Source organism: Leiobunum rupestre, chromosome 3, assembly GCF_980474605.1.
Source record: "Leiobunum rupestre chromosome 3, qqLeiRupe1.1.hap1, whole genome shotgun sequence".
Classification (NCBI taxonomy): domain Eukaryota; kingdom Metazoa; phylum Arthropoda; class Arachnida; order Opiliones; family Sclerosomatidae; genus Leiobunum; species Leiobunum rupestre.
The window spans coordinates 5,615,060-5,641,510 of record NC_143386.1 but is presented as its reverse complement, the minus strand read 5'-3'; the positions used below and the strand labels follow the sequence as shown (position 1 = coordinate 5,641,510).

The 26,451-nt window shown below is 32.6% G+C and overlaps 1 protein-coding gene across 1 annotated transcript; it reads left to right on the top strand.

Annotated features, from left to right (window-relative positions):
• Positions 1-10,627: 10,627 nt before the first annotated feature.
• LOC149949216 (gamma-aminobutyric acid receptor subunit rho-1-like) lies at positions 10,628-25,775 on the top strand. The gene is made up of 8 exons (XM_090169388.1): positions 10,628-10,641; positions 12,649-12,722; positions 13,686-13,753; positions 17,216-17,365; positions 18,261-18,321; positions 22,629-22,775; positions 23,268-23,793; positions 25,544-25,775. Exons 1-8 carry the CDS (start codon positions 10,628-10,630, stop codon positions 25,773-25,775), a joined length of 1,272 nt encoding a protein of 423 aa, XP_090025514.1.
• Positions 25,776-26,451: the final 676 nt, after the last annotated feature.

The window sequence follows — 26,451 nt, the reverse complement described above, 5'->3', positions numbered from 1 at the left end:
GTAAAAATTTATTTTAGGTTGTTATATTTTGCTAATCAAGTTGATGTACGGGGTGATTGAAATAGTGTTAATATTGAACATGGTGATTGTTATTAATTTTTTGTGTTAAAGTTATATTTATTTTGTTAAGGATTAATGCCCTGATTATATTAAAGTACAGGGTGATTATTGTACAGACTGGTTGATAAAGTTATCATTTTGGAAAAATTCAAACGAAGAATGTTATAATGCGCTTATTAAATTAATGTACTGGATGATTGAAATATTGTTCATAATTAATGGACAGCATGTTAAAAAAGGTGTGCTCATGGTTTTTTATTTACGTTAAAATTGATCCTTGGTTATATATGCTTAGTGTATCACTTCTGTGAAACAATAGGGTGATTAAGTCTTTATTTTTAATAATCAGAAAACGCTAATTTGGACCAAATACCTATTGGGTCCTCACTTATTAAGTTCATGTATAAGATGATTTAAAATGTTTTCAAATTTAAATTTAATATTCTAATTATATTTTATACATCTGAGCGATTTTTTGTACTCAAATATTCGTGACATTCATGTAATGTTTCTTACCGCATTAATACAGATGGTGATACAGCCTGATATGTGTCATAAAATAGCAAAACGCTGACAAACTTAAGCTACAAAGTACACTCTGTTCAAAAAGTCTTTGCCTGTGGGAGATTTCGAACATTTTCGCCCGTCATTTCTTGTATAGTTGCATCAAATTGAAGCGGACATCGGTAATATATTAATTAAATGTTTAGCTACAAATTGGCAAAAATCATTTTCTGGATAGACTTTTAATTTGGCCTATTTTGGCCTAAAAGAGGGGGTGGCAACTTTTTTATTTTTGATCTCAGGTCATTTAAAACTCGATTTTCGTGTTCTCTGGGGTTGATTTATATTTAGAAAGTGTTGGAATTATTCAAATCGACGCATTGGTTAAAAAGATATTCACCAAAGAAATTTTCACAGAAATTGAGGAATATCTAAACATCTCACCAAGCCTTTTAAAATAATAAATGTTAACGGGTTTTGTCGCCATCTATAGTTCCTAGAAGTAATATTTTTTGTTTAATTCTAAATATGTAACAAATTGAAGGTTAACATAAATATTTTCTGACGTCGCCCCTGTTCGTTTCTCAAATGAGCACATGAAAATATTTATGTTAACCTTCAATTTATTACACATTTAGAATTAAACAAAAAAGATTACTTCGAGGAACTATAGATGGCGACAAAACCCGTTACCATTTACTATTTTAAATGTCTTGTTTAGATAATTCTCAATTTCTGTGAAAACTTCTTTGGTGAATATCTTTTGAACCAATGCGGCGATTTGAATAATTCCAACACTTTCTAAATATAAATCAACCCCAGAGAACACGAAAATCGGGTTTTAAATGACCTGAGATCAAAAATAAAAAAGTTGACACCCCCTCTTTTAGGCCAAAATAGGCCAAATTATAAGTCTATTCAGAAAATGATTTTTGCCAATTTGTAGCTAAACATATTATTAACAGAGAGTGTAAAGATTATGAGAGGCGTCTCTCTTTCAAAAAAGCGTACTAACTTTTTTTTCCCAAAAATGTCCACTACTACCGTAAGAGCGATGGCGCCACCAGTGGCGCTGTTCTCACAGCGCGTGCGTTTCGATGTTCGGTTTAAAAGAGACGCAAAAACTTTCCAGATTTTTAATGCTAGTTTTACAAGGTTTTTAAATAATTTAGTAGGTCTGGGGTATATTCTTTTGTTTTAAATTGTAAAATATCGAAAACAAGAAATCCTTGTTTATCTTTTTATAAGTTTCCAAAGGAAAAAGACTGGTAAATTCGCATTTTCATTAGATAGGCTTATTGGCAAATTAACTTAATATAAAGTTTAGTTCTATTTTGTGGCTGAAATATGTAAATAATGATGGGCTTACAAATAAAACTACGGGATATTTACACGTTAACCATATAATTTGCGCGAATCATTTCATTGATGCCAGTTTCATGAATATTAGAACTTAAAATAGGCTCACACCATCCGCTGTGCCAACAATTTTCAGTCTTAATGACCATTGGAAATTTCAGAAAATGGTAATTTCAATTCAAGCCTTGCTACTCCTCTGGGAAGATCTAAAGGATAATTTGGTTTTAAGTTTTTATTAAAGGACAGGATTAGCCAAGATTTTGTAGATAATTTTCTTGGATCTATAAGACAGAAAGGAGGCAACCGTGAGTCCGTGATCATCCCAATCCACAACAATTTCGAGCTGCATACAGGGCGGCCTCTGTGAATAATCTCTTGAAACCACCGGATTCTAATTTTGAAAATCTTGTAGTCTCGCAAAGCCAGGGGCAATGTTCCGATGAAGACTTAGAATTTTGTAATTCTATTGGAAGTCCAAACCTGCAAAAACAAAATGTTCTTAGTTACATTTCAGGATATCTAATTCACCGCTGCTACTCAAACCTTCAATGCTCTTCTTGCATAAGTCAACTCAAAAAAGACAATCCAATTGTTGACCCAACAAATCTGCTCTTTTACTTTAAAGCTTTCAAAACAGCAAAGAATTCTTCTATCAGCTGCTCAGCAGCCTCATCGTACCAACTGATAGTTTCTTTAAATTTGTAACGGAGACAAATGAATTAAGTATTTGACACCAGTTTTAAGCTTTTATCGCACATGACAAATATTAAAGGACGTTTGGAGAGACTCATCATTCAAAGAATTGACAAGAAATATTTTAGAGCTAATGAAGATTCTCCATGTGCAACTGCATACCAAAATATGATATCTTTTTTCATAGAATTCTGCATACATAGTTCCCTTAAGAAACAAGATCTCAACCATGAATACATGAAAACCCAGAAAAGATTAGATAGGAAACTGTTAAAAATACAACATTAATCTCATTTTACCAACTTCAATGTTTCCTCGTATTTTTTAATTTATAACGCTCTGCTCTCGTTAAGCCTCGGCCATTTCATAAAATTTCCAATGAATTTCCTTGGTTAATCAAACAAATAATTCTTTAAGTATCAAAATATTATAAATAGTCCGCTTTCTTGTACTTACGTTTCTTTATTTTTCATGAAATTGAATTTTATTAATTTTAAATTAGCATAATTCAACTATGTTTAACAGCCATGACTGATGAAAAACTTTCCGGATGTTTACAAAATTTAAAAATTTTCCAGTAGCGACATCGTGTGTCGGATAGTATCGTAACCTCTCCTATGGGCGCGCGCTCTCAAAATCTTGTACGAAATTTTAACGTTACGGGAATAGGAAGAGACGCCTCTCATAATCTTTACACTCTCTGTTATTAATCTATTACCGATGTCCGCTTCGACTTGATGCAACTATAAAAGAAATGACGGGCGAAAATGTTCGAAATCTCCCACGGGCAAAGACTTTTTGAACAGAGTGTACACTAGGATCCCAGAGTAAAAATATTTCCTGAAGAAATTCTGGCTGTACATTAATATATCTTCTGGGTACCAGAGATCAATGACTTGATTTGATTGACCTTTAAGTATTTGTAGACTATAAAGTGGATCAGAATAAACGCTGAACACTATTTAAAGAAAGTAACTCTTTCAAAGAATAAATATATTCTGGTGATGTATAATTATCATTTGGTATTTTCACCCGTACTTTTAAAGGATTCAAAAATTCAGTAAGTGGTCTTTTGTTTTTCTCCAATTGCTCTCAGACAAAGTGAATAAGTCAATGCCAAGCAAATCCCAGTCATAGTTCTCTAAGTAATGATTTCTAGTTTGAAATGGATAACTCGCATTGTTTGTGTTTCTCAGCTCAAATTCAATTTCCAAACACATGTATTACTCATACTGGGGCTATAACTATTGTTAATAATAATATTTTCTTTTTAAATAATATAAGTGTGTATAGCCATTATAATGTAGTCAGAAGAAACCACTAGTTTCCGGTCAGAGAACAATGTAAGAAAACCATTAACGTCTTATCCAACACCTTCAACGATGCGTATGGTATAAATGACTATAGATCAATATAAGGATTATTCCAGGAATTATTTACTCCATTTATTTTGATTAAATTGGGTTTCTAACCGATTACAGAAAAATTAATACGGGTGATTTTACGAGTTTTTCCTGGACTACCAATTTAAATTCAGCATTTATATTCAACAATTTGAGATAAATACGCAACTTGTACATTCCAGGAGATTAATCTGAAAGTAATGTTTATTTTTCCTTATCAAAAATTGCAATAGCGAATTTTTTTTTCGTCCTCAATTTTTTGATACATTGGAAAATATAACGAATTTAAGAATTTTGGATCGCGATAAATAATTTTTGTTGCTTAACCATAAACAAAAAAGGGTTAAATTGTAAAATCTCAGCAATATTTAGTAAATAAATGCAGTTGTAAAGAACTCAGAAATAACATTTGAACAAAATCCACATGGGTTGGGTGAACAAGTATGTTTAATACATCATGAAATTAGCCTTCGTACGTGTAAATTGAATTTAACTAAATATGTGATATTTGCAGTTTAATGATAATGTTTTAACATTAAAATACTTAAATAATATAAATTTAAATCCAGAAAAAGTAGCAGAATTAGAGTCTCAATGCTTGACCAAGAATGTATTTATTTATACTCAGGGAGAATGAATATGTCGAGACTATCGACGGACACGTTGAGGCCCTAACCCCGTCACGCTAAGGGGGGGGGGAAAGGAGGCGGTCTTATTTTTTGCGTCCTCGCAGCAGCGTTAATCGCCTATAAAAACGTCATTTTTAAGAACCAATGAGATTGCAGTATTATTTGATTTTATTAAAGCGGAGGAGCATACCGGGGGGCCCAACGGGTGGAATTGGAGAAACGCTAAAAATAATCTCGACATATTCATTCTCCCTGATTAAAAATAAATACATTCTTGGCTTGACAAAGACCCGTAATATTTATTAATTCGACAACATTTTGAGAACCCTGATAAGCGATTCTTGACTATCTCACGATTTTTGAAGCCTACTAGGAAACAACAAAAAAATATTGAAAATTTTATTGGTGTACGAAATATTCCAAAAAGCTTTTAGAAACAATAAACCAAACCCGAGACTATTACAATTTCCCTTATAACCGAAAGTATCAAATTGAAAGTTTTAAACCGTTTAATTAAAATTAATTAATAATAAAATTATATAAGAATATTTCCAATTAATATTGTTTATCATAAATTCTTGGCAAATATAAAACAAATTAAAATGATTTTGACTTTTTTCGTAAAAACATAATTTAGTTGTAGTAAACCTTCTCACTTTGAACAATTCGTTACGCTAGAAATATAAAATATGAGAGTTGTTTCCATCTTGTTAATTACCTTCACAAGAATTTGTCTATTTTAGAAAATCTGTTTAATAATTTAATTTACTTTGAGCAATAGTTTTTTTCCGAATCGAATTTTAAAAAAAATTTCAAGTCTGCGAACGTATAGGCTTCGTGTAAATACCATTGGTAGTAGAGGAAAATGAATATTTATCTTGAAAAGATATCCAGATAACGTATGTTTTGTACACGATACTGAAAATTGGGTATCAACTAACAGTGGTCGCCAATGAATTGTAAAAAATTCAAACATCGCGACTAATTAATCAACTTCTGACGATATTTATCGGGTTCAAGATGACACGAGCGAATTACATTGTTAAATAGAAAATTTACAAAGTTAAATATTTAATTCTGTTAAGCCTTTCCTTCGCTGTGGTTGTAAATTAATTTTATAAATTTTGAAAATAAACTTTAATTAATTTGCAATAAAAGGTGGGGATAACGACTCTGACGTTGGGAATCAATATTTTTTACATCGAAATTGCCCTAATTATGGTGGTAAACATGTAAGAATGACTTCAAAGTTAAAATATTTACGGCAGAGGTCGCTCTGTTAAAGGTCGAGATTACTATTTACTAGGTCCGAATAATTTTAAAATAAAGAGCTACGCTCAAAGACCAATCCAACAAAAATAGCACCAGTAAACAGTAGTTCGAATAACTTTTAATATTCAGTGATTTAATAAAGTCTTATTTCAGTAAATTTTAAATTTAACCATAGCAGATATAAAGTTTTAAAGATGTTAAATTAAAATTGTAATATCCCCCGCCAGAAAAGGTCAAAATGTATTAACAAATATTTTTGGTCAGTTTTTTTAAATTTTTTCCGTAAGAGAGATATTTTTTTCTCCAGTTGAAAATACGATTCACAATTAAAAACAATGGTGAAGCGAAATAAAAAAAGTTTTTACTAAATCTTATTATTTAAGAAAAAATTATCGTGCGGTGTAATGAATTTTATGTCGTAGGCGAGAAAAAACACCCAGTTAACTTTCGAGGTAATGCATTACGATTTACCAAGGTTATTGTTTCAATTTCCCGAATAAAATGGTTTCTTAACTCTCAAGATGTATTATTTTTTTCTGGTGCTATATATATATATATGTAAGGGACTGTAACAGCAAATTATTTTTTTCCCTTTAAAATTTCAAAAGTGGATTCCGTCATTAAACTTAATTAGAAAATATCAAAATGTTTCTACTCTCTTTGGTATTAATATAACCTTGCCAAATAATTGATTTCCCGCGCTGTATAAAAACATTTTTTATTTAAATTGATCTATGTTGAACCATCTCCGCTATCGTCCAGCGCTTGTTGAATCAGCTGAATCAATTGCTCGAGCAGCTCCTGGTTGCTGACGACGTCTCCGAATCCGTTGGTGAAGCCGTTTATGTTATTAAACGGATACACGTAGGCTGCTTGCACAGGAACGTAATACACGATAGGTTGGGAGTAGCCGTAACCCCCGTAGCCTCCATAGCCACCTCGGTAGCCACCATAGCCACCTCGGTATCCGTAAGTGTAGGCTCTCGAAACGCCTCCGATCTTTGCTGTTATCATGTCGTTCATGCTGGCTAATAAAGCATTGTTTCCGGAAATTTTGCTGAACTTCTTCGTAAAAGAGTAAATCCTCCTCCAGGGAACGCTACTCTTGGAGCTGGCCGCGCGTTTCAACCTTGGATTGGTGTCGTTGTTGAAAACCTTGCATTCTCCCGATTCGCACGTTATGAGACCCTGGACTGAAAATAAACATAAACATTTTCATCTTTAAAATTGCCAGGGTTGTTTGCAATGCAAAATGAAAAATACTTCCCCCCCTAAATAGAAAATGCATTTTGAAAATTTGTTTTTCTAAATGAAAAATTTAAAATGCAAAATACAAAATGCATTTGCAAATGATTTTCCAAAATACCAAATGTTTTTACAAATGCACTCGGTTTGCTTTTAATTATTATTAATCAGTAATTAATAATAATTACGTAGTTTATTTCAAAGTTAACAGCTGGGGAAATAAAGCGGCGGCACTGTACGAATGTTCGTCTGCTTCTGAGTAAGTGAGTAACTGAGTATCGCCATCTACAACTACTGTGGAGAAAATGGCAGACGAACTATCTCTACAAGAGCTGCGATGATGGTAATAGAGTAAAATATTTTGAAAAGGTTTTTCCACATATCAAACTCACAAAATGCAAAATAGTTTCCTAGAAACTTAAAATGTAAAATTCAAAATAGTTTCCTAGAAACTCAAAATGCGATATGAAAAATGCAAAATACTTTTTCTAACTCAAAATACAAAAACGAATTTTGCATTTTGCATTTTGAATTTCCAAAATGCATTTTGATCAACCCTGAAAATTGGTTATAACTATTAGCTAGGCTAATACCCGAACATATCATCAAGTCAATTAGCGATTTTAATGTCAATTATCGAGTTGACTGGGTTGCAATACTACGAAAGCCGATAATTATTTTTTTTTACATTCACTATAACCGTTAACCTAGAGCTGTAAGTTAATATTGAAGAATGTGGATATTACTGATAAAGCGATTAAAGGGCTTTGTTGAACCTCACGTTAAGGATATAATTATTCCTCGAAAATATTCTATTTGATTTATTAAAATAGAAACTTAACCAATGGATCGAATATAAATATTCCAGACGGTATTTTATATAAAAATATTTTCATACCAAATCTGATGTAAAGGTAGTTATTAGACATAAGCCGAATGCAAGGTTTTCATTTAAGGATAAAGTTTTCGCATGTAGAGTAGCGTTCCCTGCCACTAAATAAGGTAAGAGGCCCCTTTGCAGATGTTTAAGGAAACCTAAATAAACATTTTGTAAGTCGCGATAGCCTATTTAGAGTATATTTTAATAATATTTCCAATTGGTCATGATGAGCTTAAACTTATAAAATCGATTTGTGGGATGATCTTTTTAGGTAACTAGTGACACATAATAAAGCTACCGATAATAAAAGGTAAATTTTCCAGGTACTTATAGCAATGTTATACGACTAGTAGTAGATTTTATTGAAAGCAAGCGAGATATTTTAAATTGATATATCTGTAAATTGAACGCCATTATAGGCGAAACAATAACCACATTTTTTAAAAGATACTATATTGGGCTACCCTTTGTAAAATATCTACAGTATTCTGTTTCTTTTAATTAAAATTTTAAATAATTTTCGATTTTCAATATTTTTTTATTGCAACCATTTAAAACCTTTATTTTTAAAATAACTATACATTATCAGGATAATATCATATTAAACCTAGATATTCAATACAACGAAAAATAACGCATCAAATAAAAAGCGAATCTAAAATGTTACCTACCTGTTTCCAAGTACAATATAAATACAATAAGTAAAATGGGCCACGCATTAACCGCAAACATTTTTACTCTGTTCAATATTTCAAGCCCTTAAATTGAATTCCAATTCACATCATTTGATGTTTTTAATGGGTGCTTTTACCTGAAGTGAAACACAATTTATCCCATTTATCAAGTACCCGTATTTTTAATTACCTCATAGAATTCGGTTAATCGAATTCGTAGACAATGGGTCAAAGTAAACTTTGTAAGTCAAACAGTGTGTTCAGGTGCATACGCTAAGCAAACACGCGAGGCTTTCCAAAGTGACATTGATTTCAATGAGGACAAACAAATAATATATTTATTGAATTCTACTTTGGAAATTGTGGTACGGGACTATCTGTGTTTGCAAAGTTAATAACATTGATAACCAAAGGTCACAGCTCCTGCATATGGTATATCCGTACAGCAATTATCAATAAGAACCAAACAAAAGAAGAAATTTAACGGAAACATTGATCTTTAATGAAAGTTATACTTTAGTTGTAGTTGTTGCTTTATATGAATATTTATATTTCAAAGAGACAAATAATGAACAGAGGATGTTACAATGTTCACTAACTCTTTCCAAAAGGTGCTTTCCTCTAAAATTTGTTAAATCACAGTCATCCATCCGCCCACGTAGCAGCTTAGAAATTCTGCAGTTTTAAATTGTATTTAGTTATTTTATTAAAATTGGGAAATTATCTGGTGTTTTAAATCAAAAGGCTAATTTGACTCCAGGTAAGCAGTTTAAGAAACCATACGTTCATTTGTATTCATATTCTTGAATTATGTACCCTAAAATTATAAAAACGGTTTTATTCCAAGCTATTCATGTATGGTTTTCACTACAGTAATTAATACAGCGACCACGAGCGCCACGCAAAAATATTTGTTATTTTCAATCCATTTTTTAAGCGATGTTTGCCAAAGAGTTTTGAACTTAGTGAGTACCAGCCTATACAATTTTTAAGCAAATAGAAATAAAGTACGATTACCCTAATTAAATACATTGTATTTTGATTAGTGAGTTATTTTTTATAAAGTATAACAGATTTAAATTGAATGGCATTAACATATGTAAGGTACACTAAACCCAAATTTCCCATTTAATGAGTTTTCACAAAGTACAAACTTTGGACCACCCTACATCTCATAATGTAGAGTAGACCCTCCTAATTTACATAACCATGAAACGTTTGAAATTAAGATCATTTATGTATAATTTGATCTCTAAAAAACAAATTATACTACTATAAATAAAAAGTAAATTACTAATGTTCTTTTAAAAAATTGGTAACCTGGTTCCGGTATATCATATGTTAAATAATATTATGTCCAATGACTCCTTCTTTCCCCCTGTAACCTTTAGTAACGTTTTTTATAAACCCGTTTCTCCTTTATAATGTTACTTATTTTGTGAACGGCCCCTTAAAAGATTGCCATTTTGAAAGCCAAGATCACCATCTAGGCCTACATCAACCGGTTTATCAGAAATATTAATTAGTTGGAATTTGATTTTATTTTCGGGATAATCATTTTGAAGATCGTAATCAATTATTTTCCGAATAGAGCCAGTTACCCCTGATTTACAATATTGTCAGATTGACAGCGAAAGTCCGAAAACTATACCAACGTACACAATTATTGAAAAATAAAATTGTAGTCAACTTTCCCTAACTATATATTAAACAACAACTATATGCCATGTACAATGTATAAAGTTTCGTGGAGTTAGATTTTTTTCGAACATGATAGCGATAGCAATAAATCTGAACCAAATAGTCGCACGATTTACGTAGAAACCGTAAGTTATATACGAATAAACTTGGAATGTATCAGTTTCTTCTAAAAACGGGCGTGGTTTAGTGCCAAGATTTTCGTCAGCTATGGCGTCCAGCCAGTAATATTAAAAATACGCGTGAAATCTTTCATTTGACGAAGTTTAAGCCCCGCCCGTTTCGACAAACGTCTAGGCAGCCATTTCATCCTTAGACATTTTGAGTGTATTTGTATCACGTTTCTTGATAATAAATAATAACTACTGTTATTAATAAACAGTTCGATGACGGCCTGACAAATCGCACGCTGCAGGGTCGATAAAATATCATTATTGAGACAAGTACTGTAGCAGAAAAGATTTCTGGTAGGAGGTTGTCACAACAAACGCAGTTATTTCTTTGAAATCCAAAAAGTACGGATTTTGACTTTTAATCACTTTAAGTGCTTTAGTGAGAAAACAACGGGCTTTAGAATCTGGTTTGGTTAGTTGCAATTAAAAGATAATGGTTTCTACTGGTGTTTTACAGTTTTAGATTTTTTCAGCGCCTTTCTACATTTACTACCATATCCAACTTTTATAAACAGTATGGCAAGAAGCACAGCCAAGCTTGTGTTAACGTTTTACACAATTTGACGATTTAAATTTCAACTATACTAAAATGATAAATAAGACATTACTGTTAATATATTTGTTTTGCCAAATTATTGGATGTAGTGCAACTTCACAAGTTATCAATTTGACGTAAGTAGAGCAAAATAGGACCGTAAACTTGGTTTGTATTGCCATGGAAATTCAAACCGTCTGCTATTTTTGACGCGCATAGGTTTTATAATGATAAAACCGTTAGTTGGTTCAAGTTTGAAATAGAATGAACATACTTGTTTTCCCACGGCAGTCTTTTTTAACACGCCACCCTCATGTGTTTCAACTTTTACGACAAACGAAAGACACCAAATAGCTGCCAAGAGCCGCACAGTGTTCCAAAGATCCAAAATTTTGGAATAAGAACCACATACAATAATGTGGATTTTTTTATATTGTATGACTCAGTACATCATACGGTCTTTTATTATATAAGATTGTAAGCAGTGAAAGAATATTGAAAAACCACTGAAGGATATGGAAATATTCAGCTTCTTAGGTATATTCACACTCTCTGCACAGACGAAATAAGAGTGAAAAAAAAAACGCGCTATTGCCATCTGGAACTTTTATCAACGAGTTCAAGAACATTGACTCTTATTTTAATTCAATTTTATAATTTTTTTTGATCTACGCGCAAATTCCCAATAAGGTAATTTTCAAATTTTAAATGAGTTATCAATAGCCCAAAAGCCGCAATATTTTGGCTAGAAAAAGTAGAAGAGAACTAAAACCTTAAATAAGTAAACTGGGGTTATACTAAATGGCAGAAATATATTATATTAAACATCATTGTTATAGAATAAAATTCTTATATGATGAGCCATCATTTATAAAACCATTTTCCATTATCGATCGTGGAATTTATTGGAAAATTTGGGGTCACGACTGATCTTAAAGGCCGACTACATAAATCTTCGGTTTACTCTGTCTTTCACTGGGAGTAGGCTTACTGCAATACACGGGTGCCATGCAGTCAGCCTACTTCCAATGAAAGACAGAGTAAACCGAAGATTTATGTAGTCGGCCTTTAAGCCACTACGGTTTCAACGTCGTAGCATAGGAGCCACATACTTTTAGCTAATATTCAAAAATTGACCAGCTTTTATTTATTTAGCTCACCTAGGTTTAAATTTAGTTTCTTAAATACCCAAGATGGCCTTCAATTTAAAATTTAATTACGGTGAATCAAATGTTTCACCGCTTAAGTGTGAAGGTTTCACAATGAGCGGCCATGTTTATAAAACATTGAAAGGTACTATTGTTTCTCCTGGCCACTCCTCGTGACACCTTCGCACATGTACAGATTGAGTTAGTTATTTTAAGTTAAGATAGGGATCATAAGAAGTGTCTTTTTGGCTTAAGGGGAGTCGAAATATATTAAATAGTCAAGTTTGTTCTTTAAATATTTTTATTTTCGTAAAATTTCAAGTTGATAAGCTCGTACGAAAGTATGGCTCTATTGACTTCGATTTTTATTTTCAGAATTGACCCTGATGTGCCTGTACGAGAGGAAGATCTTAAAGATTGTTCTCACAGATCAGACCCACTATTAAAAGGTAAGTCATGTAACTACTATTGACTGTCAGTAAAGGTGAAATGAAAGGAAACGACATATCTTGATGAATTAAGGCTTTTGCACCTTTTGACGTCTTAGCCGAAGCTTCCCTCGATTACTCATATTGTAGTTGTAGATAAATAATTAAAAACGTCATTATACAAGACTAAGCGACAGAAAATGACTTTCACACCAGCTTTGGTTAATTTTTCAAATAAATTGACTTAAATTCGAATCGTAGTCAGAGAATTCATATCGCCGATTCAGATTTTAAATTAAAACAATTGTATAAAACTTCAAACAACCCACACGAAGAGCATCAAATGGCAGAAACGCAAAAGGAAAACGACGTAAAACGATGATAGAACGTCCGGATAATGTCGTGTGAACTTTCACCAGTACTGCGTCAAAGCGTTTCGGGTCGCATAGGTTGAATCCAACAGTTTGATCGTGATTCATTTTGTCATCACTTGGGCTTTTTCGTACCACACCACCTTCTACTATCTAGATTATCAGATATTTAAAAATGTCGACCTGAGAGCGTAAAAGCTTAACTCAGACGTTCGTTCAGATGAACTCGTTATTGTCATTCAATTTTGAACAAAGTGTTTATTAAATGTTACAAACGGCTGATAAATCGAAACGATACAAATAGTTTCCGAGGACTCGTGTGAAAGCGATCAAAGATATAAAATCTCTTGGACGGAGTTTCAGTCAACCTAGCTCTACATGTACTTCTTAAGGTGCCAAATGTGTATTTATTAAAATTAGAATAGTGGAAGTTGTCGATTGTTTGTTACATAAACGAAACATGCAATTGAGTTTTTTTATTAAGTTTAACGATGATCCCTTTTTTAAAGCCGTATAACCTAACTCTAGAGCGTTCCTTCGCACTTGTTAATTCAATTCTTAAGTAATCAATAATTTAAATAAAGATAACTACATTTAATTGTTTTCATTTTAGGAAAGAAACAAGATGTGAAAGTTGCGATTGACATTATGGATATTGACCATATTGATGAAGATTTTATGGTATATTAATAACCTTACTCAAATAGAAAATTTTAGTTAAAAATGATCAGTTTTTAAATAATATTTTAAACAATTATACTGATATCAGATAGTTTTTCGGTCATTTTGGACTCCTTTTCGGGTTACCTAGACAAATTAAGCACATATCTTATCGGTTTTTAGTATATCAAATTCCAGAATCACGGAGCAATAGATTATTTTTATTTCTGATAGTTTAATTTAAGGGGCAAAACCAGCATTTAGTCTGACGATTTTTAAATTACATATTCAATATTTAAACAAATATTATCTCAACGGTTTCTGAATTTATTTACTTTGGTTTATCCGCTAGATTCAGTGGCAGAATGGACTTTTTAAGATATTTTCTTCTTAAGATATATAAATTTCAACCAAAACTATATACACGGTTACTTCTTGTAATCAAATGCCATAAAGACCAAACAAATCGGGTACCTCAATATATTTTCATGTCATTTTGAACATTACAGAAACGAAAAAATCAATATTAGAAAAATTAAATAAAATAGTGGGTGTGACTAAAACGCAGTTGAGTCTGGGCAGTCTAAACTGCCGTGAATGGTAGGTATCTACTTTCCTACTATACATAAAATTACTATGTCACGGGGGCAAGTTCATATATGGTAAACGTTGTCCAATATTCTGGATGAAGTAACTAAAATGCAGTGATGCAGTAGTCTGGACATATATTATCTTTCAATTCTAGTCTGAACGAAGTGACTAAAATGGAGTGATGCAGTACTCTGGACACATATTATTTTTCAATTGGCCGTTTTTTTTAAACAGCAATTATTCATTTGTATATTTAGTGTAATTTCTACACGATTTACCAATTGTTTTTTTTTGGAAAACAGCATAAGTAACCGGGTAGCGGGTTCCAGATTTGGCTTGTTGAAATATGTATTGCATAAACTGTATGAGCATCATCCTTTAAACATTATTCGCCTACTTACATGTATCACAACTAACAGAGGAAACGATAATTAATAGCAAAGACCCGTGACTTATTATGTTGCAGACAGTGTGATGTTTTTCAAGAAAATACCCTCAACTTGACGAAATGAAGCCTTGTCGTGTATCAGAAATAAGGTGTATTTAATTGACTATGCACAGTGTTACCGGTCATAGCGTATAAATAGTCTCTGACTACAAGTTTTCCGTCTCTACCGAAAGATATGATATCCAAGTCTCAAGGTCTCATTCGGAATATATGGTCTCAAGGTCTCCGTCGGAAGATTAGGTCGCTTGGGTCTCTAGATCGCCGGCGGAAGAACTACTCTCCAGGTCTTTGCCGAAAGATCTGATCTCCGGGTAGGTCTGGCCACTAGGTCTACGTCGGAAGGTCTGGTCTCCAGGTCTCTGCCGGAAAGTCTGGTCGCCAGGAAGATCATCTTCTGACGATTTCTGATATCTAATTTCCACTTTGTTCTGGTAACAAGTCTCTGGTCTTCCGTCTTATCTGAAAGTCTTGGTTTCCGGTTTTTCAATAATTGTTTTTCTAAGTGAAATTTAAATTTATATTTGAAACCGTTTCGATTAGGATTGTTCAGGCCTAGTAGTTCGTATGAGTTGGGGATGCCACGGTTCACCACATCTGACGTAATTTTTAATTTATTTTGCATTCTACCGTTTTCATAAATTGCATAATTTGTTATGAATATTTATATCTCGAATTTGATGTTAGCTTCTCGGCCTTTTCGCTAAGACCAAAGTGAAGTAGCTGTTTTCTGAATATTCTCAATGAAGTTTACTCGGATGTTAGGGGTTTTGGCATATACCCCAAGTGAATCTGAGCTCCTCTGCAAGCTTTTAAGAGAGTTTTCGTAAAAAGATATTTTAATATTCAAAGAATTCTATAACACACTCCAAAATAATTCTATAAATAAAGCTATAACAACTCTAATAAAATTCGAAAGTTATACTATAGATATTCTATAAAAAAACCAAGAAAAACTTTTAGTGTTCTAAGATATTGTTTAGAACATCTTTCGATGGGTTATAATGTTTTTTGAAATAACATTCGGTAAAGTCTATAGATTTTCTACTATAATTAACAGTTAAAAATTAGTGTTTTCTAAAAGACAAATCAGCCTATTCTATAGAAATGGCACTATATTTAAAATTGAAAAATTTATATTTTCTAAAAAAAAAACCAATCAGTAAATTCGAGGGTAAATTCTACAGAAATTTCACTATATTTACCAGTGAAACAGTGTTTGTTTCCTCAAAAGCCATTCAGACAATTCTATAGAGAAAACTTTAAACGGGTTTTTTTACAGAAAATTGACCCAAATTTCTAAAGAAAACCCATTAAAAAACCAAGGAAAAGCTATAGAGATAAAACGTGGGTTTTCTATAGACATATTTTGGTACGGGTTCGTCCAGACTAGAATTGAAAAACAAGATGTGTCCAGACAACTGCATCACTCCATTTTAGTCACTTCATCCAGACCAGGGCCGGATTAACCCCAATATCTGGCCTAAGCAATTTAAGAATTTTGGTGACCCCTCATTAGTTAGTAGACGCCAGACTCGGGAAAACAAAATTCTTATATGGAATCTTGGATAATACTAATACAGATGCATTTATATTTTATTTATATTTTACTCCGAATGGTTAATCCAGGGCTGATCCAGACTAGAATTGAAAGATAATTTATGTCCAGACAACTGCATCACTCCATTTTAGTCACTTCGTCCATACTAGAATTGAAAGATAATATATGTCCAGACTACTGCATCACTGCATTTAGTTACTTCGTCCAGACTAGAATTGAAAAGTAATATGTGTCCAGACTACTGCATAACTCCATTTTAGTCACTTCGTCCAGACTAGAATTGAAAGATAATATATGTCCAGACTACTGCATCACTGCATTTAGTTACTTCGTCCAGACTAGAATTGAAAAGTAATATGTTTCCAGACTACTGCATCACTCCATATAGTTACTTCGTCCAGACTAGAATTGAAAAGTAATATGTTTCCAGACTACGGCATCACTCCATTTTAGTCACTTCGTCCAGACTAGAATTGAAAGATAATATTTGTCCAGACTAAATTTAGTCACTTCGTCCAGAATATGGGACAAAGTTTCGCATATGTGAACTTGTTCCCGTGACATAGTAATTTTACGTATATAGTAGGAAAGTAGATTCCTGTCATTCGCTGCAGTCCAGACTGTACAGACTCAACTGCGTTTTAATCACACCCTAAAAGGGTTGTTTTGTTTTGCCATCATTAGTTCCTTTCGGTCTGGAAAGTGGTTATGACTTTTAAGCAAAAGCTAGTATATTGATTGTAAATTAAAGAAAATGGCCTTTCAAAATCGATTGTTGGATAGTCTCAAATGAGTCTTGAATAAAGCTTAGCGCGTACAATTAAAGCGATAGCAAATCATTTCTTACTCATATAATTGTTGTTTTAAATCTCCTTTTTTGTGGCAGGAATTTCGGGTTCATTGCTACTTTCTTTTATTCTGGCGGAACGAGTACATCAACGTGACATCGCTAAAACTAAAAACGCCAATTTTGTTACCCAACCTGCTCACTGCTTGCATGTGGAAGCCGGACATCATTTTTCCGAATTCGAAAGATGTAAAGACATTTGAAAACACTCTTTCCGGCACCGGGTATTTTTACCTGGAAAATCAAGAAATATATCGGTTCGAAAGGTAAGTTATTTCAATAGAAACACTGATTAGCTATAATATTCATTTTATTATAACTTAAGTGTTAAGTAGCCATCAAAATCGAGTATTTCTAACATAAGTTTAAATGTTTAATTTTTATCGAAATATTTAAATTTATTATAATATCTAAGATTTCAGATATACACGGTGTCTCATTTTTCTCGGAAAGGGTTTTTATTTCAAAAGCTATAATAGGTAGAGTTTTTAAATGTATGAAGAAAGGAAATATGTTATTTCTTTATTTTATGAAAGTGTATTTTAAAGATTTTTTATAGATATGTTTTGACCGGTAAGTGATAAACGTAAGTTGTCAATAAAAATGCTGTAGAGCATACTTGAAAAGTACAAATTAAGTTGGTTAAAAAACGATTTTCCATAAATATGAAATATCTCAAGTTGGCCATAGGAAACATTACAAGAAAATGTGGCAAATTTACTTCAGGTGTGCCTAATTTGTTGCCTATCAACAGAACACGTTTCATTTGCTTCGTGTAAATTCAAAGTTTACAATTTTCATTATTATGAACATGTTTCCGCACGAGGGATCATAAAGGGAGTGACCAGACGGAAAGCAAAATGAAACAACCTTTATATTATATAATATTTTTACATTCTTTGTTTCCGAAAAATGTGTTGGAAGAACACCAAAAAAGGACAACTTTACATCATAATATGGACTTCATAATCTATGTTTCATAAATAATTATGAAATATATACTTCCAAGGATGGCCAGTAAAATCCAGCCATTTGGTACCTTCCTCAAAAAGTAAAAGATTTATTATATATTTTGATGTTTCAGGTTACTGATGACAATATCTTGCCCTATGATACACAAAACTGCGTTTTAAAAATTGGATTAAGTAAGTAAAATAACACTTAGTCAAATATTGTTTAAACGTGGGATATTATTTCGAAATTAAATCAAAAGCTTAAGCTAATTATTATTAAAGTTTTTAATGCTACTTAATTAAATAGATTGAGAAAAATGTTGTTTAGATTGCATATTTTAAAACAAATTGTATTTAGAGTGAGGTTTTCCCTTTGATCAATCATTATAATTAAAAGATTATATAAATTTTTAAATTTTGAAATTAAACTTAAGATATAATTGTAAAAAATCACAAAAGTGTGATTTATAACATAAAAGCGAGAACCTATTTTAACTCGATCTGATTTGACCACCAATCAACAAATTTAAAACCATTATAAATTGAAATGGGCATTTTTTATCGAAATGTTTCATTTTATAAATTTACATAACCTGTACGGTACATGCAATCGAGACTTTGCAAATTGGGCTAGTAAGGCCAGTGTTAAAGGGAATCGCTGTAATGTAAAATTTCGGTGGTTTCGAGTTAAAAAAATTCAATCAGTGTTTATTTAGAGCAATATATTTATTAAGTCTATTATAGTTATGGAAATCTTGACGTAAAATATGGTCATGACGAAAGTTTCCCGTTTGTTATAAGTCTCTGAAATATTTTGGCACAGAATATCACGGGTATCGTGTATTCTGAACCAGAAATATCACAGTATATATGCCCCTATTTAATTTCTTCGGTACCGACAGAATGGCCAGGAAGCAGATAGTTAATATTTTTTTTCAAATGGAAGTTATGGAATATTTGGGTGAAGTGAACTACAGCGGCCTCATTGAATTTTATATTAATTTTGGTTGCACCTATAATAGACTTTGTCACGTAGTTGCCGAGGGTATTTTTTTTGGCCGCAAATGATTATTTAATTTGTTTAATGTAATTTTTTCATTTTAAATATTTCTCATTTTCAATTAATATTATATATAATTTTGGTTCCGCCTGATAGACCTTGTCACGTAGATGCCGAGGGTATTTTGTTTTGGCCGCAAATGATTATTTAATTTTTTAATGTAATTTTAAAAAAATTTCATTTTTGGGCATTTTCCACGTGTTTCGTTGTACTTATTTTCGTCGTGTGTTCGCCGACACCACAGTTTCGGTGTCCTAATGATTTAAACGTGATATTCTCGCACTTTATAAAATCAATTACAGTTTTTGTTCATTTTCTAGGTGTTTTGTGTTTTTTCTGGTTGATATTAAAAGTATGTACTTGATGCGTAAGGCTTGGTACTTTCCTCTAGGTCGCGTTATAGATGGCCCATCGCTTTTTTTAGTATGGGGTTGGGGAGTCGCGAAGTGAGTGCGCGGCGCCGTCAGGTGCCAATACGGGGAATCTCAAAGTGCGTCAGGCGCCAATACGGTGAATCTCAAAGTGCGTCAGGCGCCAATACGGGGAATTTAGTAACGTCTTTTACGTGTTTTGGAAGCAAACCTGTTCTCATTTTTGTTACTATTTAAGTTGATACGATTTCACTAATTACGTTGCCACTAGGTACGATTACAGTAGGCCCATCATCAATGCTCGGAATGGGGTTGGGGCGCTTCATAAAAGTGGTGTCGATGGATACACGACGGAACTACTGTTTAGAAAAACGTTACTAATCCCTTAAAATTACTACTTTTTTAAAAATTAAGATAATTAAAAAATTATCATTTGCGGCCCAAAAAAACCACTTCGTAATCTACGCGTCAAGCGCTACCAAAAAAAAGGTAATCCCATAAAATTACAACTTTTTTAAAATTAAGTTAATTAAAAAAATAATCATTTGCGGCCCAAAAAATAGTTTCGTAATCTACGCGTCAAGGGCTACATTCTCCACCCAAAAAAAATTACAGTAGGCCGCTGTAGTTCAATTTTGCCGAATATTTACTTTGAAATTTTATATTTTGTCAATTTTGCGATTAGAATGCATATCTTTAATCAAATTTGTAATTGTTATTGTGAACAAAATTCATGCTTTACGAAATTTGATTGCTAAAATATGCCTTTAGCAACATTGGTAGAGCTCGACTGCTACGCCAGATTAAACGAAAGTTCCAGCTACTATTTTTATTTTTATTTAAAAGATCCAAGATGCTTTTAAAATAAAAAAACAAGAATTTAAAAACCATGATTAATTATGGAATTAAAATAATTAGCATTTTAGTACAATTTATGGGCGCAGCCATATACCTGAAATATGCTTAACGGCAGAGCCCGAAGGCACAAACATCTGATTGGCTCTGACCATCGACGGAAAAAAAATACTATGTAGTAGTCTCTCTCACCACGAGCAGAGTGCACGCGAAGCGAGCGCGTGCAGGGGGCCGTGCTCTCACATAATAACCAATAGACAGCCTTGCATGAAAGTATTTTAGTGGTGTTTAACTTCTTCAATTATTGTAGAACCTTAAGTCATCTATTTATGGCAAGAAATTTAAGTTCGTATGATTTGGACCCTGTTTTTAATGAGGGGGAACTAAAAAGAATACAAAATGAAGCGGAAATTCAAGGAAGACCAAATGTAATCGAGTTAGAAAATATTTTAAATATCGACGAAGTGAGGAACAGCTGTGAATGTGGTCACTGGCATTTTGATTACTTTGCCACCTAGGCCTAACTCGAAGACACCGAAGTTTGAAATAAAAAATGTATCACGTGATCTAGACACAGTCTACTATTGGTTAGTTTTAGAACCAATGCGGTCGCTGTGCCTCCGTGTTATGCGGAGAAGCATGAAATACAAAAACATGGCTGCTAGCACTTTCAATGATTAAAAATTAAATTAGGTAAATTTGAAATTATTATTTTTTTATTTATTGGCATTTTTGGTTTTTTTAAAACACGTAAAATGTTTTAAGCATAAAATAAAAACAACCTGAACCTTTCCTTTAACTATTTAGGTATTTAAAATGACAGGGTACTACTTTATTAACAGCAAATTTTTATAGGTAAACCTGTTGCTTATGTTGATTAGTTTGAGTTTTCGCTAGAAATAGCATATGTCTGTTACTTTTTGCCAAGAATATATTATTAAACCAGATGTCTGTGGCGTTTGGGGGCCCGTTATCCCCAATATGTAGGAGGGCCCGTTCTCCCCCAATGTGTAGGAAATACTATCAATTGTTGCATCATTTTTCATTCAATACCAAACGTTTCAAGGGACAACCAATGCGGAGTTTCTTTACCACTGGCTAAATGGAAACAGCAACATGACATTTAAATAGATGTATAATTTTTCTTTTTATTAAAAAATCGATGAACAGCCTATCCGCAAAAGTTGAGCAGGGAGCGCCCAAATTTATAAAGCGATAACTAGGGCACAATATCATTTTGGTGTGCTATCTCAATTATCTTTCTATCGCTAGCTAGTTGCCAAACGATTACGCCGTAGATTATAGATCTCTTCGTTGGTGATTTTAAGGTCGAATAATAAGTATTTGAATAAAGATGGATCGTGTTTTTTTTATTTTCAAATACTAATAAACTCATTTATCACAATATTGTTTAGTCTGCCGCGATTTGCTAAAGAATAACACTAAAAATCTAAAATTTATTGATACAAACATAAACGTAGAACGTGAATTGACGCACTAGGGATCTTATTTTAAAAATAAATCCAAAACGGTTTGGAACTTTAAAAAAACAAAAATTACTAAAAATTGAATTACTGCAAGAGGTCTGATAAATAACACTGAACAACAAAGAAAATGTTTCGGTCTCAAAATTAGCTGATATTAATGTATTTTTGTCTGCTGAACACGAATATGACAATAAAAAATGTTGGTTAGCATTAAATACATTAATATCAGCTTATTTTCAGCCTGAAACATTTTCTTTAATGTTCAGTGAATTGATTTAATTAATTTAATCAAGATTGTTAAAAGAAAGCGAAACCACGAAGGGGGATTTCGGTTAAGAACTAAGGAACCCTTTATATGCAGTCGAATGCTCTACTACTGACCTATTTCCCCTTGCGTGCGGCTGCTTCGTTTCATACCGATTATCATTTTACTTCGAAACATTAGAAATAGCCCATAATATATTAATGTATATGTATTATGCATTAATGTCTATGTATTATGTATCTTGGAAACGGTAGTTAATAAAAAAATTCATTGCCATATTCGTTTTTCTTGACCCAAAAATAGTCAGAAATAGTTCAATTGGGTTCAGTGTAATAATTTAGCTTCACTTACCTCACTTACTTAATAAACAAAAAGCTTAATCCAGGCCGTTTGAAGGCTTTTTCTTCAGTGATGGCTTCTCAAGTTTACCTTGTATAAAAACGTTTTTTCTTTACGTACAGTGTCTAGTACAGATGATGTTGCTCAGCTTCAGTGGTCTAGACGATCGGAGCGACAAGACGGAGTGTACAGTTCATACCACATCGAACCTTTGCGCTTCTACCTGGAAAATTTTAAACTCCATACGAAGACAGAATACTGGGTAGCTGGTAAGTCTATCTAGCAGAAAGTAAAGGTTTGCAGGTTCGCATATCTTCGAAGTTTCATACACATTTTTTCATTTTCGTATTTGTAAAACGTTAGCCGTTATCCATTGATAAGGCTTAAAACATTCCATTTTATTGTGATATTCTGACTCTATACTAAAAGTAGAATCTAAAAAATTTGAGAATTTGGATCCCTGAGAAATATCAAAAGTCATTTGTAAACTATCATCCCATATGAATATATAAAAAAATATTTAAGAACTGAATGATATATGACTAGTAAAACATAGTTAAAAAAATTATATTCAGAATGAAATATAAAATATAACATGTCATTTCCATAATCCACTGGTTTTATTGTCATAATTTTAAAGGTATTGTAGCGATTTATACCTTTTCAAGAAGTGAAATAAAGCAAATATATTAATATTTCACTAATTTTGATAAAATATCAAAAAGTCTGCATTTAACAATCATAATTTCAAAATTTCTTAGGCAACTATACGGAGCTATGGACGAACATCACATTTCACCGAAGAGTTATTGGAAGTTTCATAAATTTTTACATTCCAAGCACGCTCGTTGTATCTCTGTCCTGGACATCTTTTTACATTGAGGTGGAAGCGGCACCGGCCAGAGTGTCCATCGGAGTTACAGCGCTTCTCACCATTATCACCCAAATCGTGCAAGCGAGATCCGTCTTGCCAGCTGTGCAGTACATAACCGGACTCGACGTTTGGCTCTTCGCCTGTCTGATCTCCATTTTCTTGTCTTTTATCGAGTACTGCGTTGCTTACCAACAGCGTCACAAGTACAATTTTGCCATGACGGTTAAGGTTTCAGCAATATCTAAAAAGGAAAGTGATGGAAGAGAGAAGTCAGTTGGTTTTTGTCCCGATTCACCTACGAAAATGGATTTCAACTCTTTCGACAAACATTCGCGATGGATTTTTCCTTTGCTTATGTGCGTCTTCATTACCGTTTACTGGTCTTATATGCTCTCACACGCGCCAAGATACAAGTAAAATTTGGCAATTACCAGTGAAATAAGGTCATTACAATATCATCATGATAACAAAATAAAATGTAACTATTATTTTTCGAGCACATTGTCTCTGTTTTTGTCTTGTATATCTTTCTTTGTTTGCGAGATAAAGACAGCAGCTAAGACATCCATCTCCTTTATAGCACAAATGATAAAATCTGCTCTGATTAAAAAGACAATTCCTTAGCAATGTCCGGAATTTAAAGTGGAACATAATAGAATCCTCTTATAATAAAAATAATAATAATAATAATAATCAGCTAGGCTAATACCCAAGGCACCACCATAGGCCCAAGTCATCTAGCGACTTATAATGAATCCATCTCTTATTCCATTGGTTGGATTATACAAACAATAAGCGGCTTCATATAACAATTAAGTGCTTACTTACGTACTCTACCTAATATATTCAATACGTTAATAATCCAATTTGGATAATAGGTTGCATCAAGAATACCAGTTCCCTTAATATGAAAGGCTTTTAGAAATATTCAAAAAATTAAGCGGATTAAGTTCGGACCTATCAACGATCTGATATTTCATATTAAGATAATAATTAAGAAAATAAATCACAAATGTTTGTAAGTAAATGTAGTAAATTTTTGACACCTTTACGTAAAATGATGTACATATTTATATCACGTAAATGTATTAATTTTAAAACCATTTGCTTAAATGTGAGCCTTGAAACAGTACTAGTAATTTGGTAAAATATTAAATTGTAATGGAGAACGTGTGTACACTTCCCGAGGGGTCGGACATTTACATATTTTGTGTGCGGGATTTTAGATTTTTGAAAAATCCTGGATTATTTATTGTGGATTTGTAATACAAAGTCTATGGATACGAAATTCTTGGATTTTGGATTTGTAGATTTTTATCAAAATATTTGATGTGATTTGGCCAAATTTCCAACCCCTCGGTTCTTCCAAGGTTTATATATTAAAGAAACTATTCTACTGAACTACTCAGTTTGTAGCTAGCGTGCTTGTATAACAATAACCATCCGTACGCTTTCTTCTTGTGGTCGCCGAAAACTAGATAGGAACATATAAGAAGACTCTAGATTTTTGTAATGGAAAGTTTATATTTGACGAGGTTCTAAATCTCGCACCCTGTTCACTTTTTAATTGGCTACTTTAGTTTGTCTACTAAAGATTTTTGTCGGTCGCAAATTTACCTCTTTCTGGAAGCTTTCGAAAAACAATTATAGCTCGGGATTTTGGTATATATTTTAAATTTAGTTTAATTTTAAAAGAAGTCAACCTGGGGAATTATATGTTACAAATAATAAATATATTATAATATATAATTCTATACTTTATTTTATTATATGAATAACATTTTAAAGTAGGGTAAATGTAACTTAAATTTAGTTTAGTTTCAAAGAAATCAACCCTCTTAAATTTTATAAAACAAAGTATAAATATATCGGAAAAAGAATAGACCAACAACGGTGGTTTTCGTGTTTTGATCTAAAAAGAAACCGAGGGGTAAGGCACTCTGCGAACTCGGTGTACACTGCCGTACCTTTGACAGTGCTAAATGGAACTCGCGAACTCTTGAAAATATGTACCTTTAACAGTGCTAAATGAGTGGAAATCCATTTTCGTAGGTGAATCGGGACAAAAACCAACTGACTTCTCTCTTCCATCACTTTCCTTTTTAGATATTGCTGAAACCTTAACCGTCATGGCAAAATTGTACTTGTGACGCTGTTGGTAAGCAACGCAGTACTCGATAAAAGACAAGAAAATGGAGATCAGACAGGCGAAGAGCCAAACGTCGAGTCCGGTTATGTACTGCACAGCTGGCAAGACGGATCTCGCTTGCACGATTTGGGTGATAATGGTGAGAAGCGCTGTAACTCCGATGGACACTCTGGCCGGTGCCGCTTCCACCTCAATGTAAAAAGATGTCCAGGACAGAGATACAACGAGCGTGCACAGATTATCTGAGACTGTCTTACCCCTCGAAAGAAACAATGTAAATCTAGTAATCTATCTATCGAACAGTTAAAAGTAACGTTCTTCATAGTCAAAGTTTTAATTTTCACAAACAATATATTATTAAAAATAATGAAGAACGACACGCTATGGAAATTGTAATTCATATTATTATAATGAAAAGACAAATATTAACAAAATTGCTATCGTAATATATATTTCTATATATTTGATAAGTAAACGACTTAAGTAAATATTTTCAATTTGGTAATAATCACCACGCAAAGAAAATTACACTGTTACTTTGGTTTAGCTGATTGAAACTCACGAGTCACGTGTAGATTTCTTTTCATACCAATCGTGTAATCACCGATACCCAAAGAAAATAAATCTGTATAAGATTTACCCTACTTTAAAATGTTATAAATATCATATAATATAGTATAGTATAATATATTATAGTTTAGTATAATATATTATAGTTTAGAATAAAATATTATAGTTTAGAATAATATATTATGATATATTTATACTTCGTGTTATACGCTCGTATAATTCCCTAAGTTGATTTATTTAAAAACTAAATTTAAGTTACATACCAAAATCCCGAGCTAGCTTCTAGAAAGAGGTGAATTTGCGACCCGCAAAAATCTTTAGCAGACGAAGTAAAGTAGCCAATTCAAAATGA

Excerpts from the sequence above, each read along its gene's own strand:
- LOC149949216 (XM_090169388.1), top strand. Across the intron at positions 12,723-13,685 it reads ATCAGACCCACTATTAAAAG|GAAAGAAACAAGATGTGAAA; the intron begins GTAAGTCATGTA and ends TTTTCATTTTAG. Across the intron at positions 17,366-18,260 it reads TTTTTCCGAATTCGAAAGAT|GTTACTGATGACAATATCTT; the intron begins GTAAAGACATTT and ends TTGATGTTTCAG.